Source organism: Physeter macrocephalus, chromosome 14, assembly GCF_002837175.3.
Source record: "Physeter macrocephalus isolate SW-GA chromosome 14, ASM283717v5, whole genome shotgun sequence".
In the NCBI taxonomy this organism is placed as follows: Eukaryota; Metazoa; Chordata; class Mammalia; order Artiodactyla; family Physeteridae; genus Physeter; species Physeter macrocephalus.
In genome coordinates this window covers 91,327,849-91,343,167 of record NC_041227.1, presented here as the reverse complement: position 1 = coordinate 91,343,167, position 15,319 = coordinate 91,327,849, and the positions used below count along the sequence as shown (strand labels likewise).

At 44.1% G+C, this 15,319-nt stretch overlaps 1 protein-coding gene across 1 annotated transcript in view; it reads right to left on the bottom strand.

Moving 5' to 3' along the window:
• Positions 1-15,319, bottom strand: part of ZZEF1 (zinc finger ZZ-type and EF-hand domain containing 1) — a 78,833-nt gene that overhangs the window by 55,973 nt on the left and 7,541 nt on the right. Inside the window, exons 2-3 of the mRNA XM_055089781.1 lie at positions 5,107-5,251; positions 1,425-1,619 (exon numbers count right to left, since the gene is read on the bottom strand). Of these exons, the coding sequence (XP_054945756.1) occupies positions 1,425-1,619; positions 5,107-5,251 (340 nt within the window). The remainder of the gene's footprint in view (positions 1-1,424; positions 1,620-5,106; positions 5,252-15,319) is intronic.

Below are 15,319 nucleotides of genomic sequence, written 5' to 3'. Positions count from 1 at the left end.
CTTTGGCCCTAGAAAAATAAATGCTCATTAAAATCTCCTTCCAAATTGGAGAACATGTATAAAGCAGAAGGACTGCTCCATGAGCTGACTGCAGTACAACACAAATCCACTGATATATCTGCAAAACCACCCAAGAGATGAATATGATGTCTTATAGTTTGAATTTACATTCCTTTCATTATGAGTGAGATTTTTTTAAGCCACTTGTTTGTAAGCCACTTGTGTTTCTGAGTATGGCCTGGTCCTACCCTCATCTATTTTTGTTACTGGGTCACAAGTCTTCTTAACAATTTATATATTTTATGTACATTATGTAATGTATATATACACATACATAGTAAGTAATATTTACTGACTGTTTACTGTGAACCAGGCACTTTTCTACACAGTTTTATGTATTAATTCATTTTAGAGATGAGGAAACTAAGGAAATTAAGTAATTGCCCAAGGTCAGAGTTAGTAAAAAAAATTGAGTGTGTCACAAGGTTACAAAATATACTTTTGTTCCTGAAAATGTCATTTGTCTTTTGACTCTGCTTATATTTTTTGCTGTACAGAAATTTAAATTTGCATACAGTCTAACTTATTAATCTTTTCTTCTGTAGTTTTTGAGTTTCATGTCCTGCTCAGAAAGGTTTTCCCATGTCAGGGTTTTTAGCTCTTATAGCTTTCTTTTTGGTTGAACTTTTTAATCCATCTGAAATTTATTTTCGTGAATACAGTGGGTTAAGAATCTTGTTTTATTTTTTTCTGCAAATGGCTAACCAGTTCCCTAACCCAACTTGTTTGCTAATTCACCTTTCCAACCTGACGCGTAATGCTAACTATTTACCTGGTACTATATTCCCACATGTACTTGGGTCTATTTCTGGACTCTTATTATGTTCCACGGACCTGCCAATTCACAGTATCAACTTTTGTTGCGGTCACTAAGTGAGTCTGTAGTGGCTCTGTGAACAACTGTTCACAGAGTACCTACTACGTGGCAGGCACAGTTCCAGGTGCCAAAAGGATAATGAAGCGAACAGACAGACAAACAGGCAAGTAAATACTAATGCTACAACCTCAGAGGATGATAAGTGCCATTTAGACTATTAAACCTACAAAGGGGATAGTAACCAAAAGGTGGGGAGTGGCGGGGGTGGGGGCATTAGTCAGATAAGAGTAATGAGAAAAGGCCTTCCTGAAGTCACATCTGAGCAGAGACTTAGGGTTATGAAGGGGGTGAGAGGGAGGGGGAGGGGAAGGAGAGGGGGAGGGGAAAGGCAGAGCAGGTCACATTCTTGTGCTACAAACTGGTCACTATTACATTTTCAGAAATAAAAGCAGGGAGAAGTGTTGGCTCATCCTATCAATAAATACCACGCTTGGAAGAAACGATGATCACAGCTTCTCAAGAACAGCCCCCACCCCCGCACACGTACCCTTTTCTTTTTGTACCAGTTGATCCAGAGAGTCCTTCAGAACAGAAGCCCTCATGGTGCTCATGTTATTGCAGTGGTCCAACATAGGGTAGGGGATGACGGTGCTAGAGAGCCGGTTGCGATGCAGGAAGCGCAGAATCATTGACGAGTGAACATCCAGGCCCTCCTTGGACTCTGAAAATATGTCTATGAAACCTAAGCAGACAAAATCCATCTTTGGTGTTTTTGGGAACCCACCACAATAGTTTCCACATCCCCTGCCTGGCGGCCTCTCTGAATTAGCTGAGTTAAAAGCAGCCGGTAAGAATCCTCACTGATAGTTTCATCTTTAATCACTGAAAAATCTAAAAAGGCTTTTAAGAAGTGAATCAGTGGTAATCTCAATTAAAAAATTTAACTTCATTGTAGTTTAACAGAAAGTTTAGAAGACTTAGAATAGTGATTATTTGTTTCAATCCAAGCTTCAAATTTTTATAAGTTTAATTTATAAACCTACATACTAACTTGAAATTTTTAAAGAAGTTTTGCATATAGAATGTGGGCTAGGAATAAAGTTTATCACGTTAGAGAGTAAAGGCGTAACTGCTTTTACACTAAGCTACAAAAGACCACAATAATGAAAATATAACCACTGCCCTGACCACAATTCCCGATGGCATCTTATAGTTTTTAAGGCCCTTCCACACACAGCACCTCTTTTGGTCCCCACGATAAGGTGCGGGGGTGGGGGAGAGAACGCACCAGAAGGTACTGGTATCCTCCTCTTACAACTGAGGAAAATGAGGCTCAGGTGACAGACCAAGACAACAAAAAAGGGGTAGGACCGGAAATAGCTCCTCGCACGCACTGCCTCCGAGTGCTCCTTCCACCATTCCGGTTTTCTCTCCCCAGTGTGGCTCCTCTGGAGTCTCCGCCATCTGTCCATCCCTCTGGCCACTGCCCAGGCTCTGGCCTCAACACCGCCCATTCATACACCTCCCCAGATATCCTAAGCAGCTCCCCTGGCTGCATTTTGTCTGACATTAACTTGAGTAATCTTACAAAAACACCAAACAGGCCATGTCTACCCTGTTTAAAATCCTTTCATGGTTCCTCACAACCTGCAATAATATGCTTTAAACTGAGGTGCACATAACCCAGGCGGTTAAGTGAAGAGAGAATAAACATGGCAGCTTTTCCTGGAGCTCAGATATGCTTGTAGATTTGGGGAGGATTTGTTTTTCTTTTTGTTTTGCTTTCTAATTAAAACAAAAGTACATATATTATAATTGTATCATTTGATAAACTGTCACAAACCGAACACACCCACGTAAGCAGCACCTAGAGCAGGACTCCAGAAGTCTGCAGGAGAAACCACTTTTAAGTGTGAAACAGAAACATTATATGAGAGCAGAAGGAAACTTTGCATTGATTTTTAAAGATAAACGTAAGATTGAGGAGAAATTGTGCCCCTGAAGCAGCCCATTGGATTCTGCCCCCTACACAAAACCCAGAGACACTGGTTTGATTTCCCAAGCCGCAGCAGTTGATGCCATCCCTTGCCTCTCCTCTTACAGTTCTTTTCTAAGCAGATGCCCACAGTAATACCCAAACCTCACACGATGACGCTGCCGATGCTGCACTGATCCCAGAATCCGTGTGACGCTCGTAATGGGAAAACTTTTGTCATGTGCTGAAATAGTCCCGGTAAAGGGACTGTCTCTCTTTTAAACATTCAGCACCCATACAATGAGAAACAAAAGGAATAAGTGTCAGTCTGGGTTAGACAGAGGGACCAGGGAGCTAGGATCCCACCAGAGAGGTGAGGTCAGCTCACCAAGGTTCAGCCTAGGACTGCGAAAAACAACTCTTTTAAGTTGGCTGTTGATAAAAATTTTGAGTAGAAAGTCCTAACTCATTGGGATTTCCCTGGTGATCCAGTGGGTAAGACTCTGAGCTCCTAATGCAGGGGGTCTGGGTTCCATCCCTGGTTGGGGAACTAGATCCCGCATGCATGCCGCGACAAAGAGTCTGCATGCCGCAACTAAAACCCGGCACAGCCAAAATAAATAAATAAAATAAATAATAAATAAATAAATAATATTTAAAAATAAAGTAGCGCTACCTTCAGTGTTGTAACTAAACAAAAAGAAAGAAAGAAAGTCCTAACTCACAACCCTGCTAATAAGGTAAGAACCTTGGGATCTGGACCCCCAACTTTTCTAACCTAATCTCCCCCTCTCCTCAAGGTCACCCAGAGCAATGGTGCACTAAGTATTGGTGGATCCCCTGGTCTCCACTCCTTTCCTCTCCTCCCAAAACGTCTCTTTGAAGTGCTCAAATAAACTCCTAATGCTATCCACATGCTGGTAACACAGAGGTGGGAGTAATACATAAATGCCAAGATGTAAGTTAGTTATGCATAATTCAAAGCATAATTTTAACTGCCATGAGAACAGGAGAAAAGTTAACATGCACAGGTTACCTATAATGCTCTATAAAAATTACGCAATTAAAGACAATTTGAGGAAGAGTGGAAATAGGCATTCTTCATTGAGATACGGAAACCATCCTTCCCTAGCTCAATAGATCCTCAGCAGGAAGTCAGAGAGATCAAGGACAATCAGAGTTACATTTATGTATCCAATGAGTCTATCTGCCTCCTTGCTGGCCGAGCTCAGGCTCTATACTAAGTATTATGACTCCAAGTGCACAGAGCAGGAAAAGCTCTTGGATAAGATAAACTGAACCAAAAGGATGATATGCCAAGTTTGTTTGTTTGTTTGTTTTTCCCTTTCAAACTCAATTGTTTTCTCACTAGAAAAAAAAAAGGTAATTTTATTTTGATTCTGTTTCTGAGCCCCCCAAAGAAACCATCAAAAACATAGACAAGGGCTTCCCTGGTGGCGCAGTGGTTGGGATCCACCTGCCGACGCAGGGAGCGTGGGTTCGTGCCCCGGTCTGGGAGGATCCCGCGTGCCACGGAGCGGCTGGGCCCGTGAGCCATGGCCGCTGGGCCTGTGCGTCCGGAGCCTGTGCTCTGCAGGGGGAGAGGCCGCAGCGGTGAGAGGCCCGCATATTGCAAAACAAACAAACAAAAAATAGACAAAACTTTTTCATAGGTATAATGTAGAAGTATTGCTTAATTTTAAGCTATTTTTATTCTTACTTAAATTTCAGAGCGATAGCGTTCTAAAAAAAAAACACTGGGTGCCTCCAATGTGCCAAAATTTGTATTAAATGTGAGGACACAACAGAAATAAAAGAGAAGGTTCCCTGCCCTCGTGGAGCTCACAGGATAAGAGTGAAGACAGACATTTACAAATAAGTGAGCAATAATTAATTAATTAATTACAACGGTAATATGTTGCAAAAAACAAATGCAGGATGCTAAGAGAACATACAGTTGGGGCCAAGGAAGGCTTCTTGAGAGACTGAAATAAAGAGATACACTAAGGAAGGCAGTCTCATGACAAAGGTTCATAAAAATGGTAGAACTGCTCAACCAACACTGAACTGGGGAGCAAAAGAAATGATTATACTGAACACTAATTCAGACCACGAGCTTAACGAAGACTATCAAGAAGCACACTTATTTCATGGTGCCCACAAGCTTGCCTAATTACAACCTGTATTATAGCAGAGTTCATTTGGGCCTTAAGAGAGCGTTCTTCAGCATTCAGCACTCAGAGGAGAGCCTTACCTGGAACAAGAGAACAGGCTTGCAGCTGTCTGATGATATGGCTCAGCTCCCCTTGAAGATTAGCTCCACTGGAATTCTTGAGAGCCTCCAACATGTTCTCAGCATCAACGGTACCATCACCCTCGGCATCAAACTGTGCAAAGGCCTAAAAGACGAGATGCAAGAAAGTCAGGTCTGCTCCAAATCCTGAATAATTTTGACACTTCCCAAGACCAGTGATTTTTGTTGCTACTGTTGTTGTGGGAAGAGTTCCTATACATCATTCAAAGAACAAATACATTCAGGATAGTAACTCACTATGCTCTGCAGAATGTGTGTATAAGTATTGCTACATGTATGCACAATTTCATCATCTCACAACTTTCAAGAGAGTAAGCCCCCTTCCCCCAAATAATTTCAGAAGAAAGCAACCACTGCAAAAATGTTCAACTGGTTACAAAGTGCCAAAAACAAAGCATTGGCTTAGGGTAGCACCTCAGGTTTATCTGGGCTTTTTCTTTTAAACACTCTTTGGACACGAGAGCTAACTTGGTTTACCTACTTCACAGCCCTGTTTTCACTAACCTTTAACCATAATCTAATATGCTTCCTGTTCACGTTGGGCCATCTGGGGAACCGGGTACAGCATGGGATTTGGCTTGAATCCTGCTCTGTCACTAACTGGCCATGTGACTTTACACACATTTCTTTGCCTCCGTAAGCCTCAGCTTCTTGATCTGAACAATGGAGCAAATATTACCAAACTCACAGACTGCTGCCTGGATTAAGTAACATTGGCACAGAGCCCAGTACACTGAAAGCACAGGAGCAGTGCAAAGTGGTCCTCTTCTCCTTTCTAATCTGCACTGTTACCTCCTCTTGTGTCCCTGACCCTCTCTCACATTCTAAAGACTTTCCTCACCCAGCAGCTGCCCCTCTCCCCAGATCTCAAGCCCTCCTTCATCAGGGCCTTCTTTCTTCCTGCAGATACACTCACTCACAAACATCCCTCACCATGAAATACTTTAGGAATCTTCTACCTCCTTTCTAAGTAATCCTCTCTCTTTCTTAAAACTCCTGCCCTCTTTCCTTACTTCGCCCCTCCAAGAAAAATGGAAATGTCCCACTGACGATTCATGACTGACACAAATACCCCTATTTCCATCACAGACCTCTGAACAATGCAGTGTTTAATAGGAACATATGCAAATTCCTGTGTTTCGGTCCAAAAACCATGGACATAAATGCAGGACAGAGTTTAGAGGTAGAATGTGGGAGAAAGATTACAGCATTCTTGGGGAGGGGGGTGGGAGGGAGGCTCGAGAGGGAGGGGATATATGTATACATATAGCTGACTCACTTTGTTCTACAGCAGAAACTAACCCAACATTGTAAAACAATTATACTCCAATAAAAAAAAAGATTGGGGCTTCCTTGGTGGCGCAGTGGTTAAGAATCTGCCTGCCAATGCAGGGGACACGGGTTCGAGTCCTGCTCCGGGAAGATCTCACATGCCGTGAAGCAACTAAGCCCGTGCACCACAACTAATGAGGCTGTGCTCTAGAGCCCGTGAGCCACAGCTACCAAAGCCTGCGTGCCACAACTACTGAAGCCCGCATGCCTAGAGCCCATGCTCCACAACAAGAGAAGCCACCACAATGAGAAGCCCACGCACCGCAGCGAAGAGTGGCCCCCGCTCTCCGCAACTAGAGGTAGCCCGTGCACAGCAATGAAGACCCACTGCAGCCAAAAATAAAAATAAAAAAATAAATTTATAATTATAAAAAAGAGATTATAGCATTCTTTTTGCCTCTACTTCTTTTGGGGGATTATCCAAAGAGTTAACAGGCTACATTAATCCAAAAAGTTATCAAAGGCTACACTAATGAAGGCATAATGCTCAGAAGGAGGGAAGATACCATCCTGTTCTTTTCTGATTAGACCCAATCGGGAAAGCTGAGCTTAGCTGGGAAGTCACACACCCAAAGTAAATGAAATAGCAGAGATCAGAGGAAAGGGATCCTGATGAAGAGAAGACTAGAAATTGCCCTGTGAGAAGAGCTGAAGGACCATGGAATCTTCAGTGAGGAGAAAAGATGACTGGGAGTAATAGACTCCTCCTCAAATACCTGATGGGTTGTAACAGGAAGGAGCGGTTGATGTCATTAGATAGAAGCTAGAGGGAAAAGCTCATCATAAAGATGGACGTGTCTGGATGAATGGATAAAGAAGATGTGGTACATATATAGTGTAATATTACTCAGCCATAAAAAGAAATGAAATTGGGTCATTCGTAGAGATGCGGATGGACCTAGAGCCTGTCATACAGAGTGAAGTCAGAAAGAGAAAAACAAATATCGTATATTAACTTAACACATATGTGTGGAATCTAGAAAAATGGTACAGATGAACCTACTTGCATGGCAGGAACAGAGATGCAGATGTAGAGAACGGACGTTTGGACATGGTGGGGAAGGGGAGGGTGGGATGAATTGGGAGATTAGGTTTGACATAAATACACTACCATGTGTAAAACAGATAGCTAGTGGGAACCTGCTGTATAACAGGGAGCTCAGCTCGGTGCTATGTGATGGCCTAGTTGGGTGGGATGGAGGCGGGGCGGGAAACGGAGGTGCAAGAGGCAGGGGATGTGTGTATGCGTATGGCTGATTCACTTCACTGTGCAGCAGAAACTGACACAACATTGTAAAACAACTGTACTCCAATAAAAAAAAAAATAACCTGCTGTATAAAAATAAATAAAATTCAAAAAATAAATAAATAAAATAAAATGAGATCAATATTTTATAAAATACTTATGCTTCATCAAAACAAAAAAAGGCGGCTGTGTCTGCTGTTAGTGGGGTATAAAGATGGATTAGGAGGCTCTAGAAGGAATGCCCACCTCATCCCTCAAGGCTTCAGAGCAACAGCTAGACAACCAGCCAACAGGAGTGTTCAAAGAAGTCATACTAAACAAATGCATTTACCTCTGCTCCCTCATGATATCCCACTACAACAATATTATAAAGGGATTTTTTTTTTAAAGCATAAGGACAAAGAGAACAGGAGATGTTACAATAGCAGCAAAATTTTGGAAGCTGGGAAGCAGATGGATGAATAGTACCTCTCTAAATAAAACTGTATGTACATTGGATATATCAGCCATAACGGGAGACTTGTGGGACAACTGGATACATTTTGGGGGGGATTGGGTATTAATTAAACAGAAATTAATGGAACAGTGAAGACCACTAACTGAAAAAACTAGGCTACAGAAGAATATTAGAGAATGATCTCCTGTTAGTTTGAACAAAAAGCAAATATGCACTTCCCACTTTTGTACCAAATATATATAGATAGATACATAGATACATCTGAAAGAATAAACATCAAGATGTTAACAGTGGTAATATAGCAATCTACATATGTTGCTTTCATAATAATAAAGAGGAAATTATAAATATTAAGAAATTTTAAGTACACCCCAATATAAAAAGTAGAGCCAATGGATATGGAGGGAGGTAGAGCAGAAGCACACCTCTGCCTGCCCTGAGGTCCCAGGATGTGAACGCGCAGTACCGGTAACAGCTACCTCCCGACTCCTGTACGTTACAGCATAGTGAGAAAATACTATTTGTATGACTCAGTGTCTGAGGGGATTAGTACAGCTGTAACCCATTAAATTGGGAATGACAGATGGTTTGGGAAGCTCTGAATTAATACTGACCACTGGCTAAATTTTAAGCAGTGTACATATCATTTATTCCTCATAACAACAAAAGACCTTACTATTTAACCTCCCCGTTGTATAGCTGTACAGAGAGGTCGGAGAACTTGCCCAAGGTCGCATGGCTAGTATTCGACTACAAAGCTCCCAGAGCTCACGTTCTTCACCACAACTCCACTCTCCTTCCTTTGACCAGATAACCCCTGGGGCTCCTTGCAGTCCGGAGACCAAGTGCTCAAAACGCCTCTCTTATCCATCTCTTTCCTGCATCTGTAAAACTTGCTCTCAGCACCTTGTGCCCATGTTAACTCAGTATCAACCTTAAAACTTGAGACTCACTCTCTAAATTTCAAATAGCACTCAAGTCCTACTCCTACCAGAACTTCTGCACTTCGAGTGCCACCTGCATCTCAAGTGCTGTTTGTTCCCAAATTCCCACACAACTCCTGACGTTTATGGCTGATAAAAATCCTATATAAGCAAGGCTATACAAACGGTGACATTCTGCTATTTTTAACAGACTCTGTGGATCTGTCAATAGTTAACGGATATGATAAAGAGAATTTTCAAACGAACAAAATAAAGACAGTTCGGGTGAGAAAAAATATCAGAAGAGCGCTGCTAACAGCTTCACCAAACAAATACGTGATTTCCTAACAGTCAGAAATTGTCCTTAAAGAGGGGCTTCCCTGGTGGTGCAGTGGTTAAGAATCCTCCTGACAATGCAGGGGACATGAGTTTGAGCCCTGGTCCGGGAAGATCCCACATGCCACGTAGCAACTAAGCCCGTGCGCCACAACTACTGAGCCTGCGCTCTAGAGCCCACGAGCCACAACTACTGAAGCTGGTGCACCTAGAGCCGTGCTCAGCAACAAAAGAAGCCACCACAATGAGAAGCCTGCGCACCGCAACGAAGAGTAGCCCCCGCTCAACGCAACTAGAGAACGCCTGCACGCAGCAACGAAGGCCCAACACAGCCAAAAATAAATAAATTAATTTAAAAATTAAAAAAAGGAATCGTCCTTAAAGAAACGCACAAGTTGTAAAATCTAACACTTAACATCTAGTTTGTTTCACAGAAGCCAATTTACTTAGCACTTATTCAACACCATCCGACAGGCAGCCATATATACTTGACCCACGCTTGGGTATGTGCATATTGGGATTCAGGGCATAGTCCTTGTTCTCCAAAATCCTTACAGCCTAGAAGAAGACAGATACGTAAACCGAGAGCAGCAATGTGATAGGTGTGATAATTATAATATAGAAGTAACAGCATAAACAACTAAAATAGCTGATACTTACTATTAAGTAAGCATTTACTAGGCACCAGACAGAGTTCTAAGTACCTCACCTGGATCAACTCATATTTTCCACAACCCTAAGGTCAGTACTATCGCTTTACTAGAGAGGGAAAGAGAGGTCAAGCATTTTGTTCAAGGTCACATGGTTAGTACTGGTAAATGATGGAGCTTGGATTCCAATCCTGGTTTGATCTGGGACCCCACACTCTCAACCACTATGCCATGAGCTAACAGAAGCACTCCAGAAGCCAGAAGCCCAGGAGGGGTAGGGGCGTCTGGGGGAAACGGCCCTCAGAAAAATGAGCCTTGAACTGAGCCTTAATGAATAACTAGGAATTTGCAAGTATATGAAGACAGGGAGGCCGTCCTGGGTAGAGGGGAGAGTGTGAGAATAGACACAGAGTGCACCACAGATTGTGAGAACTATAACGTACCTGTGGTGTGGAAAGGAGGCGGGGACGGGGCATGAAGAGACACACAGAGGTCAGAATAGAGAGAACCTGGCCAACCAGGCTACAGAGCTCAGATCTCGCAGCAAGGGTACCATGAGGCTGCTGGAGAAGACTAAGGGTGGAGGGGGCCGAGCATCCCAGATCTATAAAGGCTCCCATATTGGAATGGACCTACAAATCTCTTAAAATATGTTCCTTTATACTGCTGAACCCCTTCTCCAGTGTCTCTGTGACATACATTGGTGATGGGAGGCTCCTGTCTTCTGGCCAGTTGACAGCAACAATGCTCTTCTCTATAGAAGAAATGGAAATCTCCATCCCTGATGTTACCACCCCGTGGGGCCCTTCAGAACACATCTGTTCCTTCTACCCCAACACAGCCTGCAGATCACTGGAAACACTGATCCGGTCTTCCGAGTTTCTTCAAACCCTCCATCCTTCAGCCAGTTCTCTATCTGGTATGGCTTTTGGTCTCATTCCCATCCTGGATGCCCCCTCCAAGATCCCTCCAATTTGACAATAAACCTGAGAGCAGTGCCTCTCAACCTTCATCGGCTGATCCACTATAAGAAATATATTTTATATCATGAGCCAGTATACATGTAATCGGTATAGAAGTTTGGTGAAACAACGTAGTTTTTCTTATCAGATATAATGTTCCCTGATCTTTTCTAGTCCATTCTACTCTTTCATTTTTTTTTTAACTTGCAGGTTAACACTGACTAAATAGATTTCCAACCCACTGAAGGGACAGTCTGAAACTCACTGCCCTGGAACGTGGGGCCCCAGACCCAACTCGATACACTGGGTCTAGCCTCATGGTGCAAAGTAAGGCAAGTCTACCTTCGCCTCTCTGCATACAGAGCAAGACCCCCAATTTCCATGGAGTCTCCACATAGACAGCAACCTGGACTGATCTGCTGTATTCCTCCTCCTCCTCCTCCTCTCCTGCTCCAGGTCTCTTCCTGTCACACCCGCTACGTGCTCTGCCATCCACATGACAACTATGCAGGCAGCTCCCAAGTGCAGGCATTATGCTAGGGAGCATGTGGGAGATAAAGAGTATAACACAGTCAGACTAAGGGGAAACGTGGGTAAGAGATCAGTGTCACATGGACCTCTTACTTTCTGTGAGACCTGGGACAAGACTCTTGGCCTCTCCAAGTCTCAACTCCTCTCCCCACCCAACCTTCCTTCATAGCTTGTTGTGGGGATCCAAAGGTTTCATGAACAAGACTATGCTTAGTAAACTGCAAAGGACTATTAATACATTCTAATTAGAGGCCATAATTGATACACCTCACAGACAAGAGACAGAAAAGTGGGCTGGCTGACTACAGATTTCCATCCATTCGCCTTGGCCCGAGGGCAGCATGGGGCAGGGCTCAGACCATTCCTGTCTAACCTTCTTCACCACTACTGGGATCAAGACCACAGTACACATAAGAGAATGAGCCAAAATCATCGCAGACCAGAACTGTGGGCTCACACAAGCAGAATGCAATGCACCAGGCTTACATATAAAGGCTGCACACTGGTTCAACTTGGAGAAGCACACTCCATCAGAAGTCAAAAGATCTAGGTCTGGTCCTAGTTCTGCCACTTGTTGGCTGAAAGGGTCACTTAACCATTTAAGGCCTTAGTTAACTCATCTGTAAGACTGTTTCACATTCCATGTCTAAGTGAAGTACTGAAGGGCTGTCACAGAAGATGGAGTAAACAATCCTAGAGACAGAACAATACAGAAGAATAACACCACTAACAGCAACATTTACTGAGCATTAAGCATGTGCCAGACACTGTTCTAAGGGCTTTACATGAATTCATTTAATCCCACACTGACTATATAAGGTAGATACTATTATTATGCTCATTTTATAGCTGAGGCAACTGAGACCCAGAGTGGTCATGTAAGTCAATCAAGGTCACACGGCTTGAGGATGGTGGAACTAGGATTTGCCCACACGCAGGCTGAGTCCAGGGCCCAATTCTCAAGCTCAGTCTAAAAAAGAACAGTGGACCAGGCAGACTTATAAATTGGCAAACTCCGAACTTCTCTGGTGGTGCAGTGGTTAAGAGTCAGCCTGCCAATGCAGGGGACACGGGTTCGAGCCCTGGTCCAGAAAGTGTCCCACATGCCGCAACTAAGCCCGTGCGCCACAACCAATGAGCCTGAGCTCTAGAGCCCACGAGCCACAACTACTGAGCCGACTGTTGAAGCCCGTGCGCCTAGAGCCCAGGCTCCACAACAAGAGAAGCCACCACAATGAGAAGCCCGTGCAGCACAACGAAGAGTGGCCCCCGCTCGCCGCAACTAGAGAAAGCCCCCGCACACATCAACGAAGACCCAACGCAACCAGAGAAGCCACCACAATGAGAAGCCCGTGCAGCACAACGAAGAGTGGCCCCCGCTCGCCGCAACTAGAGAAAGCCCGCGCACAGCAACAAAGACCCAATGTGGTCAAAAATAAATAAATAAATAAATTTATTTTTAAAAACGTAAAAAATAAATAAGTAAATAAATCAGAAAACTCGCTAATACCTTTAACAGGCTAACTGTCCAAGATGTTACAGAAGTGATCCTTGGGCAGGTGGGGGACAGGTTGCCTGCAATGGCTACAAAGGTCCCAGCCAACTCAGACTCTAGACCAGGTCCCAAAGAAACATCATTCCCCAAGTTTTGCTTTCCCTCACCTCAATATATTTCCACACGCTGTGCCTTTCAAATGGAATATCCCTTTCTTTCTTTGCCTGGCAAATTCTTTCAGCTTCTCAACCGTTGGTTTGGTGAAGCCTTTCCCAAACTCCCATGCTACTGCTAAATGCTTCTATGTGGTCCTTGAAAGTGGAAAGGGCTTAGGAGGGAGTAAAGGGCTGAAATGAGAGAAAGGGAGCAAAGGACAAAACTCCCCTCATATATGGGAAACAGTAAATGGACCCGGCTGGCTAAATAGCACTGGGAGGTAAGAGTGGAAGGGTATAAAGACCTAAATGTTAGACTAACATTTGATTCTGAAGGCAATGGGAAGCCAGTGAAGTTTCTAAAGCAAGACAGTCCACAATGAAGTGGTATTCTGGAAATCAGGGAAAGGCAAAACAGATCTGTGACCTTTCCTCCATAGCTCTCGTGGATTGTGAAGTTCTCCAAAAGAAAGCCAATACCATCACTCCCCCCAAAGCAAAGCACAAAGAGCCAGAATAACCTCCAATTCCCCCAGGATCTTCCTCTTCTGCATTGCCTCATCACTATCAATGGCCAACGCTTACCGAAGGCTTCCTGTGTGCTGGAGAAGCGCAGGCAGTGCCTCAGAGCTCCATGGCAGAGCAAGGCTACACAGTGTGCTCTCAGTGCCAGAAGACCTGTACAGAACAGGAAACAAGAGCCTCAAGGGTAGGACCGAAAATACGATTATATAGAAGCCACCTGAATCATGCCACAGAAAAGGCTTGGTCCTGACCAGGTGATGGTGCCAAGGCAGGGAATCTTGAAGAACTCATAGAAGCAAGGTCCACACACAGGACAAGGCAGGTGTCCCACAGGGGACAGAGGTAGATAAAGTCAGACAGGGAGACAGGCTGGCCTGCGGGCTCCGACTCATTCAGAGGAATATGTACTTGATCCCTCAAGCAGTGGGGAGCCTCTACAGGCTCTGAGCTGAGGGTAAGCAATGCTTGTAGCCTGCTTCCGTGTTACGGTACATTCACATGTCTCTCACACTCTGTGTCTTGACAGGGCACAGAATTACATCTGTATAATTCTATTTGCATAGTTCTTGGGCTCAGAGCCATTCTAAATTAATTGATCAATACTATGACATGATAATGCCAAGATGGTATTTTTCTCCAAATTTCCTCTAAACCCAACAGTGACTAAGAACCTTTCTCAGTTTTCACTAAAACGGTATTTAACTGTTTCCTCCACTGTCAAGAGACAACTTCTTGGGGATTCCCTGGTGGTCTAGTGGTTAGGACTCTGCGTTCTCACTGCTGAGGGCCCAGGTTCGATCCCTGGTCAGGAAACTAAAATCCCACAAACCGTGGGGTGTGGCAAAAAAAAAAGAAAAGAAAAGAGAAGAAAAATCTTCTTATTAAAAGGTTACGGGGCTTCCCTGGTGGCGCAGTGGTTGAGAGTCCGCCTGCCGATGCAGGGGACGCGGGTTCGTGCCCCGGTCCGGGAAGATACCACATGCTGCTGCGCCTGCTTGTCCGGAGCCTGTGCTCCGCAACGGGAGAGGCCACAGCAGTGAGAGGCCCGCGTACTGCCAAAAAAACAAACAAAAAAACAAAACAAACAAACAAAAAAGGTTACGTACTGAATATAAAATATGAGGTTGGAGAATGAGGACTGTACCATATTCAATCTGTCAAATCAAACTGAGGGTTCCATGGGGAAAATACCTACTGAGCACTGGCTATGAGCTGGGACTGTGCTAAGACAGTAAATAAATGAATAAAAATGGTCCTTCCTTAAATGGACAAACTCTTACAAAGGTATAACCTTCCAAGACTGAACCAGGAAGAAATAGAAAATATGAACAGACCAAGCACAAGTAATGAAATTGAAACTGTGATTAAAAATCTTCCAACAGGGTTTCCCTGGTGGCACAGTGGTTGAGAGTCCGCCTGCCGATGCAGGGGACACGGGTTCATGCCCTCGTCCGGGAAGATCCCACATGCCGCGGAGCGGCTGGGCCCGTGAGCCATGGCCGCTGCGCCTGCGCGTCCGGAGCCTGTGCTCCGCAACGGGA